Source organism: Panthera tigris, chromosome E2, assembly GCF_018350195.1.
Source record: "Panthera tigris isolate Pti1 chromosome E2, P.tigris_Pti1_mat1.1, whole genome shotgun sequence".
In the NCBI taxonomy this organism is placed as follows: domain Eukaryota; kingdom Metazoa; phylum Chordata; class Mammalia; order Carnivora; family Felidae; genus Panthera; species Panthera tigris.
The window spans coordinates 33,361,333-33,386,942 of record NC_056674.1 but is presented as its reverse complement, the minus strand read 5'-3'; the positions used below and the strand labels follow the sequence as shown (position 1 = coordinate 33,386,942).

At 58.5% G+C, this 25,610-nt stretch overlaps 2 protein-coding genes and 1 long non-coding RNA gene across 11 annotated transcripts in view; 2 read left to right on the top strand and 1 right to left on the bottom strand.

Moving 5' to 3' along the window:
- Window positions 1-4,743, top strand: part of AMFR (autocrine motility factor receptor) — a 44,064-nt gene extending 39,321 nt beyond the window's left edge. For 2 of the 4 annotated variants that reach the window (XM_042968523.1, XM_042968525.1), the window contains exons 13-14: window positions 2,606-2,790; window positions 3,418-4,743. In XM_042968523.1, the coding sequence (XP_042824457.1) occupies window positions 2,606-2,790; window positions 3,418-3,565 (333 nt within the window). In that variant the 3' untranslated portion in view covers window positions 3,566-4,743. Of the gene's footprint in view, window positions 1-825; window positions 1,933-2,605; window positions 2,791-2,892; window positions 3,338-3,417 lie in introns of those variants that run through there. The other 2 variants (XM_042968524.1, XM_042968526.1) reach the window with 2 other exon arrangements.
- A 760-nt stretch (window positions 4,744-5,503) lies between these two features.
- On the top strand, window positions 5,504-12,913 carry LOC122234306. Of its 4 annotated transcripts, none has more exons than XR_006212073.1 (7): window positions 5,504-6,088; window positions 6,592-6,879; window positions 7,220-7,293; window positions 8,009-8,178; window positions 9,896-10,038; window positions 11,099-11,185; window positions 12,409-12,913. It is a non-coding gene; the product is annotated as an uncharacterized LOC122234306 (long non-coding RNA). The 4 variants fall into 4 exon arrangements; XR_006212074.1 differs by lacking the exon at window positions 12,409-12,913 and adding an exon at window positions 11,352-11,443; XR_006212075.1 differs by lacking the exon at window positions 7,220-7,293.
- GNAO1 (G protein subunit alpha o1) overlaps window positions 8,174-25,610 on the bottom strand; it is a 170,337-nt gene continuing 152,900 nt past the window's right edge. The window contains exons 7-9 of one of the 3 annotated variants that reach the window (XM_007090182.3): window positions 13,271-13,424; window positions 9,889-10,104; window positions 8,174-8,889 (exon numbers count right to left, since the gene is read on the bottom strand). In XM_007090182.3, the coding sequence (XP_007090244.1) occupies window positions 9,917-10,104; window positions 13,271-13,424 (342 nt within the window). In that variant the 3' untranslated portion in view covers window positions 8,174-8,889; window positions 9,889-9,916. Of the gene's footprint in view, window positions 10,105-13,270; window positions 13,425-16,529; window positions 20,182-22,292; window positions 22,447-25,610 lie in introns of those variants that run through there. The other 2 variants (XM_007090181.3, XM_007090180.3) reach the window with 2 other exon arrangements.

The following is a 25,610-nucleotide window of genomic DNA, read 5'->3' as shown; positions in this document are numbered from 1 at the left end:
CAGACAGGGGCTGACTGGGGCTCGGCTGTCTCGAGCTGAAATCGTTGAAGTCTTCTCCCCAACACCTCCCTTGGCCAACTCAGAGTTTCTAAGTGCTTCTGTGCACTTCACGCCAATGAGACCCTCTGAGCGGTGTGTGGGTGGGGAGGAGTGTGGTTATCTTGGGAGCCAGATTGGCCTGGATATCCACTTAGGTGAGTCGAGGTGGCCGTCCCTTCCAAAGGCAGCTCCTCTGTCTGGTCTCCAGGGCAGAGGCCTCCCCCTCCCCCATGCTCTTAGCCCCCCACCGTGGGCGTTCTGGTTCACACCCTTTGTCTGTAATTCCCATTTGCTTAATCAATTACCACACTTTCCAGAAACTTTCTTGAGACCGGAGAATACCCCAGATAGCCCCGTCTTTGTGCTTCTGTGCTTGTGACGTGGGGTTTCCCACACACGGGGCTGGGGGCTGACGCTGGTGCTGCCTTGTCCAGCGGTGTTGCTCAGGGTGACGCTGCTCTTCCTGAAGCAGCTGCTTTGATGGGTGAGTGACATGGAAGCTGCTTTCACCCCGTACCTCGTGTGCTTTTCCCTGCAAACAGGAAGCCCTAGAAACTAAGACTCTCTCAGATCTGTTGCTGAGTTAAATTTTTCACACCCAAATCCATATTTGGATTGTGCAGCATTCGTAAAGTGGTACCTGGCTTCTGGAGAAGGAATTCGGTTTTGCATTCCCGGGTTTTTGGATAGCAGGCCCAGCTTAGATTTGAGTGCTGGGCTGGCTGGGGGCCCCTCGGGGTAGAGCACGTTCACTTTCTGTCCTGATCCTTAACTCTGTTTTTATAGTTAGTGGGAAGATGTCTGAACTTTTCCTAGCACAGTGAAGGGAATGTACTTACTTCACAAGGAACGCGCTGTATAGTGTTTCCAGTCATTCCCAAGTAAGAAGTTCTTGGATAACAGTCCGGTTAGTAAAACCTCCGTGTAGCACAAGCGTGGCACTGGCTGTGCGGGTTGGTACCGAATGCGGCCTGTCCCCGGCCTGAGCTCAGGCCTGCTTGGAAGCCAGCAGAACTGGGGGTGCGCATCCGTTTCCTTCCTTCATCTCCCCCATTTACCAGCTGCTCTTTCTACCTCCTCCAGGGTTGGGCTCAGGAGGAGGGCGGGTTAGGACAGGCCACATGACCCCACCATGCGTGTGTGTGCATGTGCTACACGTGTGAGTGTATCACAGTTGTTACCTGACCCATCTCCCTGTCCCAGCTAGCGGCAGAAGCCTCAGCTGTCCTTCCTCAGAACTTGGGCTGGCCTTTTCTGACCATCCCTCCCTTCATGGGGACCATATCACCCTCCAGGCGGTCCTTTGGGCCGGGTCTGTTTCAACAACCTCAGGCTGGTTCCCTCCAGCATGTGTGGCCGCCCCGAAGGACACACAGTGGGGCCTTACCGTCGGTGGAAGTTGGACTCGCTCCCCTTTTTTTATCTGCCACAAGCAGGTGTCTTTCTCTTCGACTCCTTGCGTGTGTTAGTCACCACCAGTCCCCGGGGGCCCCCAAACTCTAGGGAATAGGAGTCTGGACACATGGCTGTCTTGAAGTCCCCTCATTCATTTGACTGAAGGCAGGGAAGGGTGGTGAGGTTGCGTAACAGGTGCCACACGCCAAGAAATCTTACAGATGTGCCAGTCTCTCAGCCTCTTCCACCTCAACACTCTCGTCACCTAGAGGTGGGTGGCTAGGCTGACACTGGCCAACCTGGGTCTGTCTGGTAGCAGGAACATCAATGTTCAGGCACTGGCCTAAGCGTGTGGGGCGCCTGGGCATTGCCGTAGTGTTCAGAGCTTTAGCCAAAACCGAGAGAGTCCCATTTTAATATCCTGTTACACAAAGAGTCTTGTGATCTTATATCTGTTTTTAAAAAGATCCTTAGAAGTTACCCTTTTTAGGGGCACCTGGGTGGTTCAGTCGGTTAGGCATCCGACTTTGGCTCAGGTCATGATCTCACAGTTAACGAGTTCGAGCCCTGCGTCGGGCTCTGTGCGGACAGCTCAGAGCCTGGAGCCTGCTTCAGATTCTGTGTCTCCCTGTCTCTCTACCCCTTCCTGGCTCATTCTGTCTTTCTCTGCCTGTCTGTCTCTCTCTCACTTTCTCTCAAAAAGAAATAAACATTAAAAAAAAAATTTACCCTTTTTTATCTGCCTGCCTCTGTTTTCAGAATCAAGTGAGGGTGTAAAATTTGTGTAGTAAATGTGATAAGACTTGTTTAAGTTTCAGAGCAATTAGTAGAGTTGAACAAAAAATTCCCAGAATGTAAATCAACTCGGAGTTAACTTTATTGTTTTCTGAGAGTACAGTTTCAAGGTGTCTGTGTTTTTCATACCGGTGATCATCTGCAAAAAATTGCACTAATCTTGAACATCTGGCGTGAGTCGGGTGCTGTCCTTAGTGGCGCACAGGCCTCCCAGAGCCCACGCCGGCCATTATTCATACGCCGATGGTTCCCCACCCGGCAGCCTGGCTCCCTGTGGGTGCAGAAGAACACTGTTCGGGGCACTCAGGTTGGGCGGGGAGTCCTAGCGGGAGGGCGGCCCGTGCTCACAGAGGCCCCCTGCTTCCTCTGTGCCCAGACCGAGCGTGTGCCCCTAGACCTCAGTCCTCGGCTGGAGGAGGCCTTGGACTTCAGCGAGGTGGAGGCGGAGCCCGGCGAGGGCGAGGACTTTGAGGCCCGGGGGAGCCGCTTCTCCAAGTCTGCGGACGAGAGGCAGCGCATGCTGGTCCAGCGGAAGGATGACCTCCTGCAGCAGGCTCGCAAGTAAGTCGACCCTCCGGCTCTCGCTCGCGCGCGTCTCCGGTCGCAACCCAGTGGCCCGGGGACCCTCGTCACGTCAGGCCCACGTCCTGCCTTTTTAAACAGATTCCAACATTGAAAAGCCATTCAAAACGTTCAGACTCCAAACCTCTCTTGGAAAAGCAAAGGGTCCGGACCTGACCAGTGTCCCCCAGTGAGCTCCCGTGGACGCCTTTGGCCACACCTGCACGGAGCGCCCGCGTGCCCGTGTGTTCTGAGCCCTCGGCGGTGCTTCTGCTTCTCCGAACTCTCGAGGGGAGCACTCTAATTGCATCCACGTGAGAGGCAGGGCTGAAGGAACAGGCCCAGAGAGGCCGACCCGGCCCGGTGTCCGCTCCCAGGCCGCCCTCCTGGCCACTGGGCCTGCCACTGGAGGTGTGGGGTGGCCCTGTGGTGGCCGGTGGAGAGGGGGGCCGGACAGCCGCTTGACGGGCCTCCTCCCCGTTGCAGGGAGCCTCTGCCCCTCTGTCCGGGGATGGGGGTCTTTTCCACGGGCTGGTGCCAGGTGCCCGGGAAGCTGTGTGTTTCTGCGTGTGTGTGTGTGTCCCAGAGCGTCCCTCGTCCCTCACGCGAGGCCTTTGGGTTTTGTAGGCGTTTCCTGAACAGAAGTTCTGAAGTCGACTCGGCCTCGGAGCGCTGCCCCTCGGCAGAAGGCACAGCCTCTGACCCCGTGACCCTGCGTCGGAGGATGCTGGCCGCGGCCGCCGAACGGAGGCTCCAGAAGCAGCAGACGTCCTAGCGCTTCCTCGCCGTCCACCGCTGCCGCCTCCGAGCAGCGCGCCGCCACAGAGGCCCGACCCTGCTTCTGCCACCGCCGGAGGAGGGGTCGGCTGCGCTGCCGCTGTATAAAGCATGTGGTCTTAATAGTGTTTGGACAGCTGACAAACTTAATCCTTTTTTGTAATACTTTCTATGTGACATTTCTCTTCCCGTTAGAAACACTGCACATTTTAACTCTAGGCATGATCTCTTCTGGCATCGACGGGACTTCTTAGGGGGCGGGGCAGCCGAGTGGAAGAGGGCAGCCAGGAAACCCTGAAGCAGGCTGCTCCGACTACTGGGTTACTGCTGCTTGTGGAGGTCACAGCAGACGCTGGTGTCTTTAGCCCCAAGTCTGGCAGGAAGGTGAGGGGGGGCCAGGATTCATAAAAAGCCGCGCGGAGATGTGCAGCGTGAGCCCGAATCCACCGCCGGGTGGTTTCTGTCGTCAAGCTGCTGTTCTCGCTTGGGCGGCATTCAGAACGCTACGGAGGCCAGACGAGCAGGGCCAGAGCCCTGGGTTGGTGGGGGCATCTCAGAAAAGTGACTCCTGATTTGCTATGTAGAGCAGAGGAGGGGAAAGCCTGGGGCTGTGGAGTGTGAGGAGGTGACCTGTTGTGTCCCAGGACATCGGGGACTGACTGCCGAGCTCCAGTCTGAAGTTGGCTTTGTTTCCGTGACCACTGGTGCTCCTGCGGCTCACGAGTACCTCTGAGAGTCTATCCCCCCTCTGTGTTCCAGACCTGGGGAAGGCCAGCCCCGAAAGGACTGAGCAGCAAAGCTTTGGTTTATGGTTCTAGTTCCTTGGTCAAGTCAGTTAGGCAATGCCAGGGGCTGTGGGTTTGGTCCTTTATAGAAAAGGAGAGCCTTACAAACTGAGCAAGTCACTGTTAGAGGGCTTTCTTGAAGAAATAAGAGATCTTTTTTATCTTTCTTCCCCAGAGCCCTTCATTTTCATGACTTTGCTCCTGTTGGTTTAATTAAACATAGAAAGGTAAGATGCTGAATCCATCTGCCTCGGAGCGGACCCAGGTCCTGAACCTGTTCAAATTCTTCCCACATTTAACTTTCAGGATTTGAAACACGCAATCATAGGCTACATAGTTCAGTTTTATGTTCTGTTGGATTACATTTTTTTTTTTTTTTTTTTTAATGTTTGAAAGCATAGTTTTATGGTAGTCCTTCGGGGAAGAATCCAGTATTATCTAAAACGATTGGCAAAGTTAAATGTATTTTACATAACTGAACGTTTTCGGAATGTTGAAACGTAATTGAAGAGAACAATGGGTAAATGTTTAGGCCGAGATAATTTATTTGAATAAATCTTTCAAAAGCCTTACCTTGAAATGCTGTTAGTAAATTTCTGTGATTTTTAAAAAAAAATGGTTTTGTTTTGCTGAGAGCATAGCTATTTGTTTTTATTGTAAAACAATAATAATAATAAAAAGCAAACTCTTCTAGTGTGCTGTGTGTGGCTGGACGCTAAGGCAGTTTTCATCAGAGGTGCCAAAGTTAGACCCCACTTTGATTCTCTGTGTACCGTTTTTGGAGAGTTTTTCCCATCCTTACACCTTACAGGTGGCACACATTAACGATGACCCTAATTCCACGTGTTCTTAGTTGGAGACGTGTGGAAGGAGAGAATGGTTGAGACACGGTAGAGGGTCCTAGGACCTTGGAATATAGCAACATGACCGTGATCAAGGCGGAGACCTGCCTTCCATAGCTTAAAATGACCCAAGAAGAGCAGTCCTAAATTCACCCATAGGTTTTGCAATTGGACAGCAAAGGATCCTGGGCCCCATACGGTCTCTCGGTTTTTGTCGCTTCTTGGGGGCATCTGGGACAGATGCTAAGGGCGGTGGCGGGAGCCAGGCCAGGGTCTTGTTACATTGGGTGGGGTCCCGTCCCCAGCCCATTATATCTTCCGTGTCCTGGCTGTCCCCGGGCTCAGGGTGCCTGCCCTGTGCTCAGAGCCACCCTCGTTGGGAGCTGAGGGCAGGCTGCTGGTTCAGGCTTGTCGGCTGAGAACAAGGCGCCTGACCGGGCAGTGTGGTGAGTGCTGGTTGCCCTTGCCCTCTGCCCTCTTCTGCCCTCTCTGGGCTCTTTTGCAAGTGGTCTGTGTTGCTCCCTCCATTGTCCTGCGGGCCTTGTTTTGTTGACATCTTAGCTTCTCCTCAGTAGCCCCCCGCTCCCGAAGTTGGAGGCTCGTCCAAACCACAGAACAGTGGTCCTTGTGAATGTCTTGTGCGACTATAAATCCGAGGTGTCCAGGTGGCTGCTTGGACCTAATTTCCCTCCCACCGGAGCGGTATAGACAATGTGTGCTCTCTTATCTTTAGCCAGCAGATGTCCCCTCGGGGGTGGAAAGCAAGCCGAGCGCTGAAGTGGGGAGCCAGGCCCTGCTGCCGAGCTTGTCCAGGAGTAACCGCCCGCCTGCGTGGAAGGCCCTTCATCACCTGGAAGCCTCTGTCTCTCATCTCATCGCCCCTGCTCCTGTTAGGTTAGAAGTGGTTCCAACCCGACTGCACATTAGAAGCACTCCTGGAGCTTCTAGAAGCCGTGATGCAGGAGTTCTGCCTCCATGTTCCTTGTTCTAATTGAATTGGTCTTTCCCTGCACTCTTTGCCCCCGAATGCTTCCTGACTTCCGTTTTAAGGGAGATAAGGCAAAGATACCTGTTGGTTTTACCTACAAAACTCACTCGAAAGTTAGGAGAGAACACTAGAAGATGGCTCGTTTTTAGGGGAAATTCAGGTAGAGAGAGTCCTGGTGCCCTTTGACTTCCGTCTCTGTCCTGGTTTGCCCCCTCGACCGGTGTCCTGTCAGGTTTGTGGCCACCATGGCAACCTCGCCGTGATGGAAGATGGTGGTGGGCAGCCCCCTGCGGATAGGTCGGGGGTGAGGGTTGCGGGTGGATAAAGCACTGGAAGGGAGGCTCGGCCCCGGCGGAGGAAGGCCTAGGGTGCCCGATCAGTTCTTGCACACAGCCTCTTGTGATTCCAGGCTGTCTGCAGCAGACCTCTCCTGCCACCCCCACTAAATCTGAAACACCCTTTGGGGTGCCAGCAAGAGCGCCTCCCTGGCTGGCAACTGCCATTTGTTGGTGCGTGGAGAGGAGTCCGACGAGCTGACCTCTTCCCGGCCCTCCCGTCTCCCTGGATGGCTGTGGCACCACCGACTGCTTGGCTGACAAGCGATCCTTGTGTGGACACCACACAGGGACTCTGCTGGGCTGTGTCCCCTCTAGGTCCCAGCCTCGAGCACTTGGCTGGTTATTCCAGCAAAAACCTGGTAAGCTTAGGGGAGAGGTGGTGGGGCCTGCAGCCTGGAGGAGAGGAGAATCAGGCTCCTGGTGCCAGGCTGTGCGGACCTCAGGCGCCCTGTGCGATTCGCCTGTGGTGGGCGCCCCGTATCCGGGCACAGGAAGGGAGATTTTGAAAGATGTCCGAGTGGATGGGTGTGGCCCCTCGGGTGCAGAAGACCCAGGCAACTTGGCCTCATTCTTAGGACCACCCATTCCCACCCTGTTGCAGAACCACTGGTTCAGAAGAAACAAGTTCCTGTCTTAGCGGGAGGTTTGGGATTACCTGCCATTCCATTTATTTCCCCCACCATTTATTTCCCATTTTAGCCCTCAATTCCACCCTCCTCCCGAACCAGCTAGGTGAGGAGGAGCCGGGGCCAGGAGGAAGAGGGCACCCACAGGTGGGCATGGCCGATCGCTGGGCCCTCCTTGCTCCCAGGTGGCTGTGCTCAGCTGGCTCCCCTTGGTGGCCGCACTGAGGGGGGAGGTGGATATGGAGAAGGTCTGGGTTTTGGGGGGGGAGGGAGGCGTGATGGGGGTGGAGAGAAGGTCCTTATCTGGTACCTACAGCCCTACCCGCCAGCCTCCCCAGTGTCTGTGGCCCAGTCAAACCCTTCCTTCCCCTCCTGTCAGAATGAAGCCCGAGGGTGAGAGACTCAGAATACAGACAAACATTCTCTTTATTGAGCTACACATGAATTTTCCATTAGTCAGAGAAGTAGACTGGCAGTGTGTAAGATATCACAGAAACCTCACCGATTGGGAATAGAAAGGCTTAGAAAGACCCGTGGGCTTTTTTTTTTTTCTTTTTTCCTTTTTTTTCAAGTTTTTTTTTTTCCATATTTTTGATTTTTTTGTGTGTTTTGTCTTTTCACCTCCTCTTTATCTGAAATGGCCGTGACTGGTCTTCAGCAAATAGTAAGTCTTAAAAGTGACACCGTGAAGAGGTTTGGGGTTTGGATACTAGTCAAAGTAGAAATGACATAGGACTGATCATGAAAACTGGCTTTCGTGTAAACACTACATTCCACCTGTTTTTAAAATTTTTTTTTGTTTTTTCCATCTCATGGTATTTAAAAATTTTTTTTTGTTTGTTTTTGTTCTTTTTATCTGCAGCACAAACATCCCTACATGAGAAGGAGCGGACACAGGTCACTGGAACAAAGGAAAAGGCGGAGAGGGGCGCACACACAAAGGGAGCATCCCTCTGAGAGACTGAGAAGCAAAAGTGTCAGAGGAAAAAAAAAATCCACAACCCCGTTTCCCAGACTATGAGAGCTGAGCCGGTATGTGATATACATCGTGCTCTTTGGGACACAAATAAAAACAAAAATGGAAACAATAACGAAAAATCATAAAGGGAATCTGTAGAAAGGAGGTTGTGGGAAAATTGTTGTCTGTAAGGGCTCTATTTATATATGTTTGTTCGGTACTCTTTGGCAGCTACTGGCCAGTCAGAGCTGTGCTTTTCCTATGCAAACCTGGAGGGAGCAGGTGGTGGGCAGGGCATGGGGGTGGGGGGCACCCTGGGAAGCGCCACCTGAACACGCTCCCCTGGGACCCAAGCCCCCAGGAGGGGTGGCTCTGCGGGTGCACTGGGGGCCCCTCTATGCTGGGGATAGAGGTGGCAGGCAGGGGTGGGGGTGGGGGCGCAGTGCGGGTGCAGATGTGTATGCTGCTTTATTTCCAAAAAAAGAAAAGAAAAGAAAAGAAAAAAAAGACAAATATGGATGAAATGGTGAGTTTTCCTTTTTCCTTTTTTTTTTTAAGCTACAAAGCACATGAGAAATGTTCTTTTCTTTTTTCCTTTCAAATTCTAAATGTAAAGACTCAACTAAAACCAGATTCTACAGCATTCTACAGAAATACACAGCCGTCAGTCACTCTGGGGTCGTAGGTTGGACAGGGGCTTGATACAGAAAGGCTGTGTCTTACAAAGGCCAAAAGGTCATGCTACCAGGAGATCAACGTCAACAGCAAAGAGTCCGTGAAGCAGTCTGTAGAGAGAGAGATAAGGGGGTCCAGTCTGACCATTTTCTTTGATTTCAAAAACCAACCAACCAACCAAAACAAAAACAAAAACAAAAACCCTAGAATGTTTTTTAATAATGTTGGGGTAGGGCAAGACAGGGCCACATTGCAGCAGGGATTAAGAACCCCAAGGAAGCCCAGCCCAGGCCCAGGCCCCCTGGGAGGCCTTACCCCGCAGGCCTCTGACTCAGGTCAGGCCTCCATATGGGGCCGTCCCCTGCTCCCTACGAGGAGAGCCCTTCTCAAGGGGGCTGGCTTCAACTCTGCAGGCAAATTTCAGCCATGGTTTCAGTGTCCCCTCCCCTCAGCTGCTTCTAGAAAGCAGGCCAAGTCTCCCATTCTCCGACTCTCTCGCCTTGTTAACATGAATAAAGAAAACTCAGGAGACAGTGGGTTGGTCGGAGCAATGATTCTTCTAAATTGTTGAGATTAACAACCACCGCCACCCAAAAGAGAAGCATCCTTAGTTTTTCTGTTGTTGGGAGTATAGGGTGGGGAGATGCCTAGGGCGTTGGCCATTTTTTGAAGGGCTTTGGAATTTGCCCAGGAGCAGGACAGAACTGAGAACGCAGCCTCAGCGGGTGGAAGCAGAGAAGCCAGACTAATGGCAGGCCTTTCTCTGCCCTCCCCCTGCTCACAGAAATGGGTCTCAGAGTAAAATCACGTGGCCGTTCTGGAAAGGGATGGACCCCCATCACGACGTGTGTGTGAGAGCGTGTGCACGCTTTAACGTGCCTGTTCACGTGCTGTCCCAGAAAACCCCTGATGGTCTATGGGATGGTGGTCAGTTCTGTCCGAAGCTCGCTCTAATACAAACTAAAAAGAATTTTTAATATATATCTGTATATATATAAGGTCTTGTTATACCTTTTTAAAGTTTATTTACCAACTTGCATTTGTTAGTGGGGTGTGTGTGTGTGTGTGTGTGTGTACGCGCAAGCTTTTCTGAGTGCCGGAATCATTACCAAATAGGTTGCTATACAGGACAAGAGGTCAGTACAAGCCGCAGCCCCGGAGGTTGTTGGCAATGATGATGTCGGTGACAGCGTCGAATACCACCTGGATATTATTCGTGTCTGTGGCACAAGTCATGTGACAATAAATTTCTTTGTTGGGTGAGCGGTTTTTGCTTTCAAATTGTGCTTGGATGTAGGCGGCCGCGTCCTCATAGGTGTTGGGGCCTGCAACAAGACAGAACAGGGCAGGGGCCCCGGTGAGTGCCGCGGTGGTGCAGGCTGGGATCACAGGCAGAGAAGTGGGTCACGGGTTGTCCAGGAAGCAGGACGAGACGGGGTCCTTACCCCAAGGCGTGGCCGCATTTTACATTAAAGACCACGTCAGCTTAGCGTTCGCCTGGCTCTTGCCCTATTCAGGCCGTTTACTCTGTTTTCACACTGGATCTACCCAGGAGCCCTGTGGAGGCGAGGGCCACAGGTCACCTCTTTTGCTTTCTGGATGAGCACACCGAGGCTGGGGCCCTGGGGCTGACAGTCACAACACTCACCCGTGATCTAAACCAGTCCCGCTACTTCTGGCAAACAAGACAGTGAAGTCTGATAGAAGAGCTCCCTGAAGGGTGGTGACCCAGGGCTCCCGGGGTCCTGGCCGTGCCTCCTTTCTCCAGGGCTTTCTCTCCCGAGAGGCGTCCTGGCGGGGCTGGGATGTGGGAACAGTGGTATCCCCTGGGTGGGAAGTTTAAGGGGGCTTGCGGTGCGTAACTGGGCCTCGCTGCCCTCCACAGTCCCTTGGCCATCCCCTTGATCCTGGCTGGGGCCCGGCAGGGATTTCTGTGGGTAACGTAAGGACAGTTGTCCATCCAGCTACAACCCAAACCTTTGTGGCTCCACCCTGTAGACAACTTTGAATTATCACAAAACGTGGAACTGCCTAAAACCCGTTTCAGGAAGATGCCCCACTTTCATCAGTGCAGCCAGGATCTAGCCAGCATGGAAATGATCTGATCTTATTTTGAGGGTGTGAGATGAGACCCTCCCCTCCCACCTTGGTCTGCCCTGCCCCATTCTCCAGCTGGGGGGTGTGCACCGCAGGGGCGGACCGGGGCTTGGGGGTCCTGTGGCCAGATTAGCAAATAGGAGGGGTCAGAGGTAAGGGGCTGGGGATGTCTGGGACGTGGGGGTCAGGGCAGAGACCGCTCTTCAACCCCACTATTGGCAGGGCACCAAAGGCAAAAGGCGCGGCTGTAGCAAAGACATCAAGTTCGTGAACACAGCACCAGGGTGGACCCCATCAGCACCGATGGAGGTGAGAACCCCCAAGGGGCCCCGTCCAGATGGTGGGGATGCCCAGCTGTGGCTTCGTAGCATCTGCTGAGATGGCACCTCGCACAGTCCGGCCGTCCCTTCGAGCCTGCCTCGGACACGCGGCCCCCACCAGCCCCCCGCCTTCCGGCTTGTGTTACGTCCCACAGGCCTTGGCAGTTCATGGCACCGCTGCATCAGTGACCATTTGTCATCCATCATGGTGGTGTGTGAACTCAAACCGGATTCTCTGGAGGCCCTGGAAAACTCAGATGTTTCTGGATTCCAGAGGCTGACTTTCTCTGGGGGCACCGAGAGCCCCGTGCTCCGCAGCACCAAAACCGACCACTCTTCAGACCATGTCCCAGGTTGGGGTCCCACAGGGCGGGCCCCTGGGGACGAGGGAGGGCCTTAGGGTTGTGCCTGCCCCCGAGAAGGTGGCACTGGCCTGAGAAGGCCTGCTGGGGCTTGTGGCTACCGAGCCCCTCTCCGGTCCTTTCTAAAGACCCGAATCGGTCCCGACGGACCTTAAGCTGAGGCTGCGAGAGACTGGCCAGACTGGCCACAGGCAGGGCCCCCCTCGGCCTGGGCCCTTCCGGTTCGTCCCTTGCCCGCCCCCCAGACTCCCTCTAGCCTCCGCGACCGCTTCCCCCTCTCTTGGTTTTCATCCTCTGAGTAACACTACTGACAGTGGCAAGTGGGCTTGGCGCCCAGCTCCACTCCCATCTATCTGCATGGCCGCCCTCGGCGCTAGGCGTTCTTGTTACCCGCTGTGGTGCCCAGATGAAAGGCGGGGCACCGGTGGTCAACCTGCCCACAGCTGCGGGCGGTCTGGCCCCAGGAGCTGCTGGGGACTCAGCCTGCACCCCGCCTACAGGGGACTGCGCTGCAGACGTCTGTCAGACGGAGCCCACACCCCTTCCTTCCCCAGGCACCCTGGGCTGGGCCCCTGCAGGTTCCCAAGCGGTGTGGGGTATCGGTGAGGAGACGGGCTGTGCTCCGAACAAGCTGATGGGCCCTCCTCCCCACGCAAGAGTGAGCTGACTCTTCCTCACAGTAGAGATGGATGGAGGGGCCGGCATTCATCTCTTCTGGAATCTGGCTGGGTTCGGGGACCCGGATAGCCCTGGGAGCCGAGTCGATGCCCTTATCTCTCTCCAGGGTCGTCAGTTGGTGCATTCCTGGCTGAGCCAACTTGTGACACATCCTCCTCTGTCGCCACCCCAGGGGCCCCTGGAAGCTTCCCAGTCCCCGGAGGGATGGTATGCCATCAGCACCGATCCGGCCTTTAGCAGCGGCCCAGAGCTCGGTGAGAGACAGCCGGACACCTCCCCACCCCTTCAGAAAGAGCTTCTTCGTGGGGATCTGTGATGCCTCCTCCTGGGAGCCCGAAGAGAGGGAAGGTGCGTTCCCCAGAGAAGGCGGAAGAAGGCAGGCAGGGATGGAGGCGGCTTGCAGAGAGCCGGAGTGCTTTGATTTGGGGAAAGGGCCAGGGACGTAGGAAGAGGGGGACGGCAGCTATGGGGGAGGGGACGGAGAGGGGGACGGGTGTGGTGGGCGAGGGGTGGAAGGACCTGGCTGGGCACAGTGCACCCAAGCAGGTAGGGGCTGAAAAGCAGCCCGGGCCCCCTCCCAGACCACGAGTTCACCCTTTCTAATTCATGGCAAGGTGCTGTGTGGTCCAGTAGCCTCCCAGCGCAGGGGCAAGGGGAGGCCACCGGTGAGACTGGGGAAGGCAGGAGAGCTTTCCTAGAGGGTGAGCACAAGACGTAAGGGGAAGCCTGTGGTCCTGTCCTGCCTCCTGATTCCTGTCAAGTCGCTCTCGAGTCACTTGATGGCAACACAAATGGGTCAGGTGGGTCCATTTCCCACCATGCCCAGGGCTGTGTCCCGGGAAAAGCCAAACAGGCCCCCACCCTGCTGGGTTTCTCTGCACCCCTGCCCGACTGGGGCAGAGGTGCCCGCGTGCCAGGGCCGGCGGGGGCTGGCCAGGCAGCCTGTCCCCGAGCCCACGGGGCAGCCGGGCTCTGGATCGTGGCTCTGGAAGAGCCCAGGTCCCTGGTGGAGGCGGGACCTCCCCGACACCCACCTGTGTATTCAGGAAAGCAGATGGTCAAAGGTGACTTCTTGATCTTCTCACCAAAGAGATCTTTCTTGTTGAGGAAGAGAATGATGGAGGTATCGATGAAGAACTTGTTGTTACAGATGGAGTCGAAGAGCATGAGAGACTCGTGCATGCGGTTCTGTAGCCCCAGCGGGGGGAAAGAGAGCCAGACAGACAGTGGGAGGGACAGACATGGAGACAGGGAAAGAGAAGAAGAGAGTTAGGTTTGAGAGAGAAGAACAGGGCTGCCCAGCAGCTCAGGTGGGGCTCCTGTGCCCCCACGGCTCCTCCGAAGGCGACAGTAGTCCCGTGACCCGCCACAGCACAGGGCTGCTCAGTTCGGCGTTCAGGGCACCCGACACCATCATTTCGGGGCTAATGGCAGAGCCCGGGCTGGGAACAGCCGTGGCTCCCCGGGTGGGGCCGAGGACAGGGCGACATGGACTGTCCCCATCGCACGGTCCCCCGCCACGGAAGGGTCTGCCTGCGTGGGTGGGAGTGTGTTGGTCGGGGGAGGCGGTGCTGGACTGGGGCCCGAGAGCAGGGCTTCGGCACTTCCCGTCCAGGTGTTTCCTTTGGGGCCCAATCTGTGGGTGGAGACGGTGACTCTCCACCCCTCCTGTGGATGGAGGGGAGGTCATGCCAGGCTCCTGCCAGGATCCTCGGGGGCCACCTCTCTGGGGAGATGCTCCTGCCCGGGCTGCTTCCTGGGAGGCTTCTGGGGGACCGCACTTCCTCTGGCCAGGGCAAACTCAGCCATGTCTGACCCTGCAAGCAGTTTGAAGCAATGCAGACACAAAGGACTGCCTTGCACACAGAAGTCCATTTAGCAAGCGAGTGACCACCGTGGGCACTCCAAATAAAGCAGAACCTGAGGGGGAATAGCCTTTTGCCCCGGGCAAGCACTGACTTGTGCTGCGCAGGACCGGGCACACAGACTTGGGTCATGTTTCTTGGGAATGCAGGGGAGCACGTCTCTCTGTGAGCAAAGCCATTTCTGCGCGGGAAGGTGGTTCCTCCGTGAAACGTACCTTCCCAAGGAAAGGGACAGTCACTCCTTTTCCCCTCGGACCCTGTCCCAGCCCTGGAAACTTATCCATCCCACACTCAGCTCCATGGGTAACTCCAGGCTACACTGTCCCTCTGTCGTAAGACTGAAACAGGTCATTGCGGAGAGGTGGTGTGGGCATCACTGGGCATTATTCCGTGGGGGAGGAACCCATCCCCGGGGCCTCGCAAGCAGTAAGAGCTGAGTGAGCTTCTGGCTCATTCGCCATGGCCACCTTCCTCTATCAGAGCACAAGGCAGTGAGGAAGACGGCGGAGTGGCCACCACTGCTCCCCGGGCCCCACTCTGCCAGAACCCAGCCCAGCACATCACCTGCCTCGTGTTATTTAGCCTCATCAAGCATGAGGGGACATTGAGACGTGACAGAGCTGGGGCCCGGAAGAGCAGAGACGTGTACCCGGCTCTGGGCCAGATCCAGAGCTTACGAAACGCAATGGTTCGTCCGGCCAGTATGAGCAGTCTATGGCTTTTAGAGGAATAGACAGGAAGAGCTATTCACGACCAGCTCTGTGCGCCTCCGGCCGCTCTCCCATGACCGCGTTATTACACCGATGACCTGTGAGAGTCCCAGCCCCAAACCCTGTGCCGACGGCTAAGGCCAGTCGCTGGAACAAGTTCTCCGCTGCCCCTCGGGAGCCTGCAGCCGACTGGCATGGTTGTACTACCCACTCTGGGAGCCGCAGTGAACGGCCTTGTCCTTCTCTTTGCTGGACCAGTAAACAGCTATGACCTTGTTAGCCTCCTGGCCCCAACCAGCACATTCCATTCTCAGCACCCCCAAAGTTGGCCTGTCACGTGCACCGTTGCACTCGGGGGTGCTGGCGCCACGGGGCCTGTTCAGAGGAGGACGGGCGGAGGTCGCGTGAACGGAAGCTCCCTGCTGAGGGCTGGGAACACTCAGGCCCGATGTGTCACCTCTGAGGGCAGAGTAGGGACGCTCCACGACCCAAGGACTCAATAGGAAAATGCCTCCCACCACACAGAGCTGCCTGGTCCCACAGCTGCTCAACCGAGAGCCACAAGCCCGCAGCCAGAGGCCAGTCCCCAGGCCCATTGCACAACAGACCGTCCCGAGCATTGCTTTGGTCTTCAGACACCGGAGGATGTGATGGGGACGTATGCTGGAGGACTCCCAGGACCAGAAGGGATTCCCAGGGTGAACTGAACCAAGGAGGGACTGCGTCCGTTTAGCACACGGGCCCCCGAGCTTAGGTTCGCAGAAGTGCAGGCCAGCCGCTTGGGCCCCACAGCTCCACGAGCCTGAGGCTCAGCCCTTCCGCAGCCTCTGCCCAGGGCTGCAGAGTGTGTGCGTATACGCCTGCTCTGCCCAGCAGCACCGACTGGATTTGCCTCTGCTGGGCTGCTACGGGGCGGTAGGAACAGCCAGCTCAAGTCCTGCTCTCTGCGAGCTCACAGTCTAGTTGAGGGGACAGGGCACACGCACTGAAAAGGTCTGTGGTCTGGAGAGGCGCTGCGCACAGTCGGACCCGGTTTTGCGGGGAGGGTCTCGCAGTGAGTCTTGGAAGAGGGCTGATCCAGGAGACTCAGGGAGAGCAGTGGGGAGGGGAGGCGCCGGCACTGAGCCCCCCTCCCCACGCACACGCCCGACTGCCATCCCTCTGCACGCTGACCGGAACCCCGCACCGAGCCAGGAGCCCTGCCTGTCCTCCCCAGCTTCCCTGGAGAAAACAGATGCTGCAGTACACGCTAAGTGGAGACAGCACCGCTGGGGGTAAGAGAAAGAAGCCAGAGGTCACAGCCAGGCAACAGCCACCCACTCCTGTCCGCGGTCACCTTCCCGTCTCCCCCCACCAGCCACCAGCAGCCACAGGAAAGCTCTGTCCGCCCGGCTGCTGCGTCCCCCAGGGCAGCGGTGTGGCCGGCACCAAGCACACTGGGACGGGAAGGTGGGCTCATGACAATCCCAAGAGGTCGGCGGGGTCAGGCCGGATGCCCGGAAACCTTCTGGCCTCCAGTCGAGTGTGCCCCCTCTGCCGTGCGGCCCACAGTCCTGGCCCTGGGATCGGGCCTGTGCAGGGCACGAGGACATGTGTCATGTGGGTGCACCTGGGGGAAGCTCCTTGGGCCCTGACACAACACACCACACTTGCACTAGAAAAAGCTGGCACTTTTTATTAACGGCAGGTGACTAATAAATACATTACGGTAGCCAATAAATTATTACAATGACTAGAGATTTATTAAACCAACAAGTCACTCTTCTTACAAAATTACAGTTAATACGGGGTGGGCAGCGCTGGCAGGGATGGGAGGGGGGACCGCTGTACGCAGAGGGACAGCAGCACCCGGACTCACCCCTGCCTGGGTAGGGGCGGGTGGGGAGGAGGCAGGAGATGAGCAGGAGTGAGTGAGGCCAGGTTGGGGGTGGGGGGGCGGCAAGAAGGGAGGCGGGGGCAGGAAAAACTTGCAGAATCAACCCTTGGGGGATGACTGTACACGGCCCTCGCTCTCAGTGGGGGCCCTGCCTTGCGGGGCTCATGCTGGCGGGAGGGAAGGCTGGCTGGAGGGGTCCTGGGCTGCCCTGCTGCGGTTCCGCGTGGGGAGGTCCCCCGCCGCTGCTGCCCGCCCTGCGGGAGACTCACCGATGCCCAGCGCAGTCACGGAGGGCCTGGGTGTCCTGGTTCCCACAGCGGGGTGGGGAGCCGGGCTGGGGGAGAGGTGGCTCTGCTTGGGCTCAGCCACCGCGCCTGGGTAGTCGGCGCACACGCCTGTGGGCCCTCAGGCTCAGCTGGGGACGGACGGGAGAGGAAGGGCCAGGGCACGTGGCATCTAAGGCCTCCGTGGAAGATGGCCATGGAACCCAGACTGTCACGGCTGATGGCGAGAGACGCAGAGAAAGACGCAGTGCTTTCTCCTCTGGTCAGGGGAGGGGGTCGGGGAGGGTGGAGCTCACGCCCTCCTCAGGCCAGAGGCCTCAGGCCCGGCTCCCTCCAGGGAGGCTGGAGAGCCCTGGGGAACCACAGTTCTCAGCGGGAAGGCCCAGACTGGGCTTTTGTGAGGGCAATCGGTGCAGGGCACAGAACTTGCCCACAGGCATCTAAATGGCAGGCACACTTTTCATGGGTTTGGCAAAGGCGTCCCTCCTAGAAATCCCGTTTCCCCTCAGCCTGCTAAATTAGAGCCATTCATAGAGTTTAAGGCATGGTCCTTTGGGGACACGCACGAAGCCACCATGGATGAGAGACACCACCCCGCCCCCCAATGCCTGGTCTCTCACTCACAACATCGTCCCCTTACATCCATACCCACGACGGAGCCAGAACTCATCTGTCACCCTCAGTCATCCCTCCCCATACTGGAGCCACCAGTAACGACGTGGATGGGAGACGCAGTGGACAAGGAGGGAACTTTGTCCCAGATGCCCTCTCCGTGTGGGCTTCCGTTAGCCGAGGACTCCACCGCAGGGCACTGCGGGCAGCCTGGGGCACAGAAGGACAGGAAGGCCCCAGGCAACCTGCCCCTCCAGCCTCCTGGTGCCACAGGGGAGGGTGGGGGCAGCTGGCCTATGGAGAACCCTGGGCCCAGAGGGCCAGTGACTTCCACCTCCAGGGCAATGGCCTTAGAGGTGGGGTTGTCCAAGCATGCCTCCTCTTGGTGGCTGCTTTTGAGTCTGGGGTCACGGGGCAGAGTTAGGGGCGCAGCAGATCACTTCCAGGGTGGGGTGATGCCGGGAAAGACCTGCTACGTCTTCACTGTTGGACAAAATGGCCTCACTGGCCTTGGCTGCTCACAGTAGGACACGGAGACTGTTGGTTCCAGGGGCCTGTCCTCTGCCACGACCCAGCACCTGGTGCAAAGTCCAGCATGCAACAAGGCAAGCAAAGCTGAAGTGGGCTTGGGCTGGTGGGGGGGTTGGTCCCTGCAGCCTGGCTGCCCGGTGACTTCCCACAAGGACGGGGGCAGCAGTAAGTGCGCCGGACGAGGGGTGTGGCTTCCCAGTGGCACGCATCCCTGCAGGCATTTGGCACTAGGGAGGATGCCCTGGGTTTCCTGCGCACCACCCAGAGCTCTGTGCCTACCGGAACCAAGAAGCCCAGAGCTGTTGGCACAGGGCTCTTCCTGGCTCTGGGGCAGCCCAGGGGCTGTAGTGGGAGTCCAGGAACAGAGCCCAGAGTGAGGCCGAGAGCACAGAGGGCTCGAGGGAGGGGTCAGAGGCCTCTTAAGGGGCAGCCCTCTCCCCTACCATGGGCACATCTGACTCCTAGGACCGACTGCCAAACAAGCACACAGGGCTTGCCTAGGGTGTTGGCGTGAGCCCGCTGGAGGCTCCTGGGTGTAAGGGAGAGGTATGTTGATTGCCCGAGGCCAGCCACGGCCTGGGTCACCAAAAGAAGTCACCCCACCCCTTTCTGCTCAGGAATCTCTGCAGCAAAGCCCCTCCAGGGTGTTCTAGGACTCTCTCTCCAGAGAAGTGGGGCGGGGGGTGGGGGAGGTGGGTATGTGTCTGAGCCAGTCTGGGCCCCTCAGGATGGTGGCCCCATCTGTCTTTCCTCCTCTGCCCCTGAGGGCTGGCAGGACACCCACAGCTCTGGACAAACTCTGTTTTCTTCACCGAGACAGAAGGAAGCTGCGCTATTGGCTGCAGGGGCCACATCAACACCTCCCCGGGGCCTCCTCAACCTCAGAACACGGTGCCTGAGGGGCCCCCCCGCCTGGCCTTGCTGGTTTGAGCCGGATTCACTGTGAATCTGAGAAGGGAGAGCACGACTGACTACTCACATTCTGGAGCAGTTGCCAGAGACCCAGGTGATGGGAGAAAGTGAACGGGTCATCCTTGAGCCCGCAAGCACTGGGGGTGAGGCCCCATCCCGGTCGACCCCAGAGCTACTTCCCCTCAGCCTCCCCTCCCCTGCCGCCTCCCACCTCCTCCTAGACTTCCTTCCAGGCGCGGGACTCGACCCCTCTGACCATCAACCACGTGCCTTTGCAATAAGTCAGTCTCAGAAGCATTTCCAGACCTACGAGGAGTCAGGGATGGGGGTTCCCCAGAAGGCAATGGGAACCTCCAAAGTGTGCAAGGAGGGATGATGGTCCAGAGAAGAAGGGGCTCGTGCCAGAGGGCCGAGATCCAGGCACAAGGAGGAGGGAGACACTCGCCGTGGCCTGAGCCCTGGGACCCACACGTGGTTGGGCTGGTCCCACCCTGGCTTTTGGTGACGCAGCCGCACTCGACCAGAAAAGACCCCAGGAGAGGCTGAGCAGTGGCTCCCGCGGCCCCCACCCCAGCCAGCACCCTGGCCCAGAGCCACCCCCACACAGGAGGAGACCCTGGGACTTTGAGTATGAGTCACCAAGTGCAGTGCATGCCCATTCTGGGCCAAATGGTGGCCTTGGCCCCCACACCCCTCTCCCCAGGACAGAACTCTCAGAGATAAAGCGGAGGCCAGTGGTGCGGGCACTCGGCACCCCGGCCCAGGCCCTGTGTTACCACGCCTTCTGATGTCCGGGGGAGGGGCGGCTGACGGAGGGTGTTTCCTCCTCCTTCCTCAGTGCCAGTGGCTGGCGCTTCTTTGTCAAGTGCAGAGAGCGGTCTGAGAGGCGACGGAGCTCTGGTCCTAGGGGTGGGGTGGGGTGGCAGTCCAGGCAGGGAGGCGGGCAGCTGGTCGGTGAGGCTGGGGCTCAGTAGAGACCACAGCCCCGCAGGTTTTTGGCGATGATGACGTCCGTCACGGCGTCAAAGACAAACTGGATGTTGTTGGTGTCAGTGGCACAGGTGACGTGGGTGTAGATCTCCTTGTGGGCTGACTTGTTCTTGCTCTCATACTGGGCCTGGATGTAAGCCACGGCCTCTGTGAAGGCACTGGGGCCTGCAGGAGAGACCAGGTGCGGAGCTGGTGAGTCGAGGCCGCCACCAGGGTGTCCATCAGACCCAGGGCCAGGACCTCCCACTGACAACCCTGAGGGGAAAACCTGACTGGGGGAGGGCAGCCTGACGGCTCAGCTAAGTCAACAGGGGGCCACGCAAGCAAGTCAGTGGTCCACGTCCAGTTTGAAATGAAGCAAAAAGACCAGATCTCACTGTGCCTTGCTCCTATTAAGGGTGAGTCATGTTTCGTGACACTCCTGTTTTCCTTTTAAATCTGTCCCCACTGACTCCTGATGCAAATGTTCTTTCTTACCGTGGGTCCTGCTCAGAGAAGGTGGGCCCCTGGCTGATGCACAGCCTGCAGACAGGTCCTCCCCATGTCACCTCCTTTGGCCACTGCTGGACGTCGGTGAGCCACCTGGGCCTCCTCCCTCCTTCTTCTCAGCCCTCCCCTTTGTCACAGTCACCACCTGGGATTCACAAGTGCCTGGCTCTGCCACCTTCCTGGGGAGTGCCACACTGCTCTTCCCAGGTGAGCCCGGGAGAAGCACCTGCTGTCTGGGGAGAAGCGGAACAGGACTCCCCGCTTTGCACTGAGGCCCCCACAGGCTGCAGGAGTCTGGGCCCAGGCAGAGTAGGGGCCCACGGCCGACTAAGGGCAGCCGGGCAGTGGGGCTGGATCTTGGAGCCACAGTGCTAGGCTAGGGTGGCTGCTGTATGGACTGGAAGCCTGGGACCTGGAAGGGGGTCCCAGCCCCTCAGGCACATGAGCACACGGGCCTGGCCTTGAGGGTCTACCAGAGCACAGCTCCTTTTGCGATCTGGGCTACAGGTGAGGGAGAGCGTCCTTGGGACTTACACATAGGCACTCAGACGTCCTCAGCCCCCAACCAGCCTTGGGGATGGACCCATCCTGCCTGCTTCCACTGTACCACAAGCCACAGCCCAGGTCACCTAGGGCAGGATCCACAGACCAACTTAGGGCTAAGAGAAGGCTGACTGGTGGGCATGAGGGCCTTGTCCATCTTTGGGTGCATGCCACTGGGGGCCTGGCCTCGAGGGAGTGGGGGACGGTGCTGCTAGCCTGGCTCCATCATGACCCCCACATCTACTCTCAGGGAGGTGGGGGCTTAGCCTGGGGGCTCCCCTGACAGGCCTGTCTTGTTGGGACTCTGCCCTCACCCTGTGCTTTCCAGGCCCGGGGGTGGTCAGGCTGGGAATGCCCACTTCTCCACCCACTCACCCGTCTGCTCAGGCCCTGGCCATCTGGAAGAGCCAGTGGGCACTTGGGCCGTTCTGGCCGCCTCTGCTGGGGCCCTGGTCAGGCTGCTTTCCCTGGCTGCTCGTACATCCCAGTTAGGTGAACCACGGCAACATTAGCAGAGGTGGCTCTGACGTCCTCAGCCCCTCTGCCAGGAGGCCAGGGTCTCTGCTGCTTGCAGACCTCCGTCATAGCCAACGGATCATTCCCGTCTTCTAACTGCCCCTGTGGGAGGTGCTCTTATGGCGCTCGTTAGTTATCATCACGACTGTGACAGTAATAGCGAATGTTTAGTGAGCACTTACTATGTGCCAGCTGCCATGCTAAGCTCCCCATGCTCATTAGCTCACTTTGTCCGCACGGCAAGTCCTGAGGGAGGGCTGCATAATCACAGCGATTATCCCCGTCTCACAGACGTGTGAGCTCCCAGAAGTTACCTAACCTGCTATGAGTGGCGGAGCCCGGTGTGAGCCTCGGGCTGCCTGACTGGAAGCCCCGGCTTTCAACCCCCTCATCATCCTGCTGTTGTCGCCTCACTGATAACCTGTGTTTACAGGTGTCGAAGCTGCAGCTCCAAGAGGCAGCAGAGCCAGGACTGTAGCCCTGCTTCCTCCGACCAGGAGGCCCCGGCGGGCTGCCCGGCCCGCCTCACTACGGCACATTCCGGGGGCCTGGAGGCCCGTCTTCTGTTTTGGGCTGGGTTCTTCCTCCCAGGGTCTGGGGCATCCTCAGAGCACGGGAGAGGTGGACTGGACTTGGCGGGGGCGGGAGGCGCCGCCCCCTCCGGCATTAGCGTGGCCAGAAGCCCGCTGTGTTGTCCCTGCTGTCCCTGCAGGGCAGGGGGGCTCTACCTGTGTATTCAGGGAAGCAGATGGTTAGCGGGGACTTCTTGATCTTCTCTTCAAATATGTCCTTCTTGTTAAGAAACAAGATGATGGACGTGTCTGTGAACCATTTGTTGTTACAGATGCTGTCGAAAAGCTTCAGGGACTCGTGCATGCGGTTCTGCAACAGAGCGGAGAGGCAAGTGAGGGCTGGCGGTGCCTGGGGCCCTGACTCACCGCGGCCACCGACACAGCGGAACAAGCAAAGGAAAGGCCCACCAGCGTGGCTGAACGTACCACCGAGGGACAGAGACAGGGGGACCCACAGGACAAACGGGACACGGTCCCTACTTCATTCCACACGCAGACAGGCTGGGGCAGAGCAGGGCGGGCAGGATGGAGAATGCTGCCCCCCCACCCCCGGAGGAGGTCTGCCCTGGAGGGGGCAGAGAAGGCCCTGCAGGGTCTCCGGCTTGCGGACAGGACATGCACCATGCACGCAGGGACAGCACTGCCATCCAACACGTCTACACGGAACCAGGGGCCATGCAGACTTCTCTACTGGGATCCCATTCGGTTTCACCCGCGGGGGTGGGAGGGTGCACGCATTCCGTTGGGAAACATTAACCGAGGACTGAGAGATCCTCGAATTAATCCAGAGTTGGAAGCAGCCACCAGGGGGACAGCGTCTAGGGGGTGATCTTGCTGTGGCCTTGGTGCGGTTGGGGGATCGGGTTGGTTGGCTGGGCCGTGGCTGGGCCAGGGGCGGCTCTGGGGGAGCTCGTTGTTGGGGCTGGTTTCTCAGTAGAGCGGCCAGAAGAACCCCAAGAAGAAACCCAGCAAAACAGATTAAAACAGAAAGGAAGATAAAAACCCAGCGGAACACAGGAGAGAAAGAGAGAAAAATGGAAATATTGGTTCAACCAGTCCCGGGGCCAGGAGGTCAAGGCCAGCCCATCCAGAGGCCCCTACGCAGGCTGGCCTAGGCCACGGTGCCCGCCACAGTGCCCGAGGACTGGAGATGGAAGGCGAGGGTGGGCAGGGAGGGCATTCACAGCAAAGTCACCCAGCGGCGCCCTGACAACCTGGTGCTTTCAACTCTTAGCTGATGATTTCGCTTGGAGGGAGGCGCTTCATACCTGCCCAACTTGGAGGGTCTCTCAGAATCTGCTCATGGTTTTGGCCTTGGTTTGGCAAGTTAAGGCCCTGCAGGCAGTAGTGACGGTGGTGACAGTGAAGAAATGGCGGCAGGCTGAGGCCCAAGGCCGCTGGAGCCACAGGCCTGAGGTAGGAGGCCAGGATGTAACCCTTGGGGTGCTGGGGTGTAGTGGACAGGGAGGCCCTCTGGCAGGTGGGCAGCCTCCAGCCCCCCGGCTCCTGGCCAGCCTCTAGGAGCCACCTCCAGACAGCTGTCCTGACAGTCCCAACTTCTGCCCCAGGCCGGGGGGTGGGGGGGGGGGGACGCGCAGGCTGACCCCAGAGGAAGTCTGAGGACCAAGGACTGGCCAGCAGGGCCTAGCTTTTGCCTCCCGGGGGCCGAGCGTCCGTGTCCTCCAGCTTGTCCTTCGGCCACACGCTTGGCCAGAGTCCCGACAACGGTCATCTACTGCGCGCAGAGTCCTGAGTGCGGGTGTCGTTCTGGCTCCGTGTGCGGCGGGTGTCACGGCTGCCCGCCAGGCCGCTCTGCCACCACGGCCACTTTACGAAGGAGGAAGTGGAGAGGCGGCTCGCACTCGCCCAGTGGCAGAGGCGGGGCCAGGCCCCGGGCCACGCCCATCTGGCTCCTCTGCTGCCAGATGCTGCCGAGTCCCGGACGCACAGACTTTTGCTTAGCTCTAGAGCAACGGTAGGTAGGTATCGTTCTCGCTGCCCCTACGGCAACGAGCCGCCTGGTGAGCTGTTGTCATGTTGAGAAGCCCGTTCCTGCAGGGGCTGCTGCTCTGCCCAGGAGGTAGGGGCAGCCTGCTTTGGGGAGGAAAGGGCCCCAGCGAAGGCCCGTTCCTGGCCTTGGTTTCCCCACGGTCCTGGGCCTCGGCGCTTATGAAGAAGGGCAGGGGAAATGGGGCAGGAGGAGAGAGGAGGGAGGGTGGGAGAGGGACAGTAAAGGCAAGAAGGGAAGGAAGGCGCAGGCGCCTATGGGGAGAGCTCCCCAGGGGGTGCGCTCCACTCGGTAGCAGGGCCGGACCAGGTGGGCAGACGGGGAGGGTACCGAGCACAGTGCCCACGGCTGCCCGGCCCCTCGTTCACTGGCAGCCCAGGGGCCAAGGAGCTTGGGGCCCTGTAGCTGTCGGACCCTCTGCTTCTGCCTGACGCTCCAGAGGCGAATGAGAGTCCGGCCCTGTGGCTGTCGAGCCCGGGACTCGGGTTTAAGCTGCGGGCAGCCCTGAGAGGGCAGGCCGCAGGAGAGAGGGGCCCCTCTGCACCCCGGGGCCCCTCTGCACCCCCCCCCCCCCCCCCACCGCCAGCTCTCTGCTTTCTTTGAAACCCGTGGCTGGGTTAGCATCAGGTTCACTGTGCAGCCCTGCTTCTTACTCCCGGGTATTGGAGGGAGGAAGGACAAGGCGAGTGGAGCCCCGACCACGTGGGTGGCCTGGCAGCTCCAAAAGCACAGAGTTGGCCGGCGGAACAGCAAGAGATGTGCAGGGACCGTCCCCTGCGCAGGGACTCACTGTGGGGCCGGCCACGAACCGACCCCAGGCTGTGGGGTGGCCAGCGAGTCCGGGTCCAAGCAAAGCCCAGGGTGTGCGTCCACCCCACCCCCAGCTCCAGAGATCTGAGGGGCCACAGCCCGCCGAAGCCCCTGAGAACGACAGCGTTACCAGAAAAAGCTCACAGCCGAGGCCCCAGGAGCCTTGCCCCTGGACGAGCCAGGGCTTCGGGGGCTTTGCCAAAACCCAACTCAGGGGCGCAGCTGGCCCTGAGCAAGGAAGGACGAGGTGGACACACCGGCACGCAGATCACCCACCCACCCCGCCGACGGCTCCAGCCCCAGTCTGCCGAAAGCCTCACTGCTGTGCCCGTCCCTCCCCACCGCCCACAGCCCACCGGATCTGCGTCGCCGCGCCGTGTGGGGCCAGCAGGCCAGGACTGAGGAGGAAACAGACCCAGAGAGGAGACAAACTCGCTCAAGGCCCTACCATAATGACAAACGGCCTCAAACTCTCAGCGCCGACTTTGAGAGGCTCGGGGCTCCGGGTCTGTGCGCGCCGGCCGCAGCAGGAGCTGGCTCATGCCGAGGGAGCGACCCCACAGCCAGGACCCCGTGACCCCCGCGAGGTGCTGCGGGCTGGTGTCCGGGGGCCCTGCGGGTGCATCACGACAACACCCGGCTTCCCTTGCGGGCTC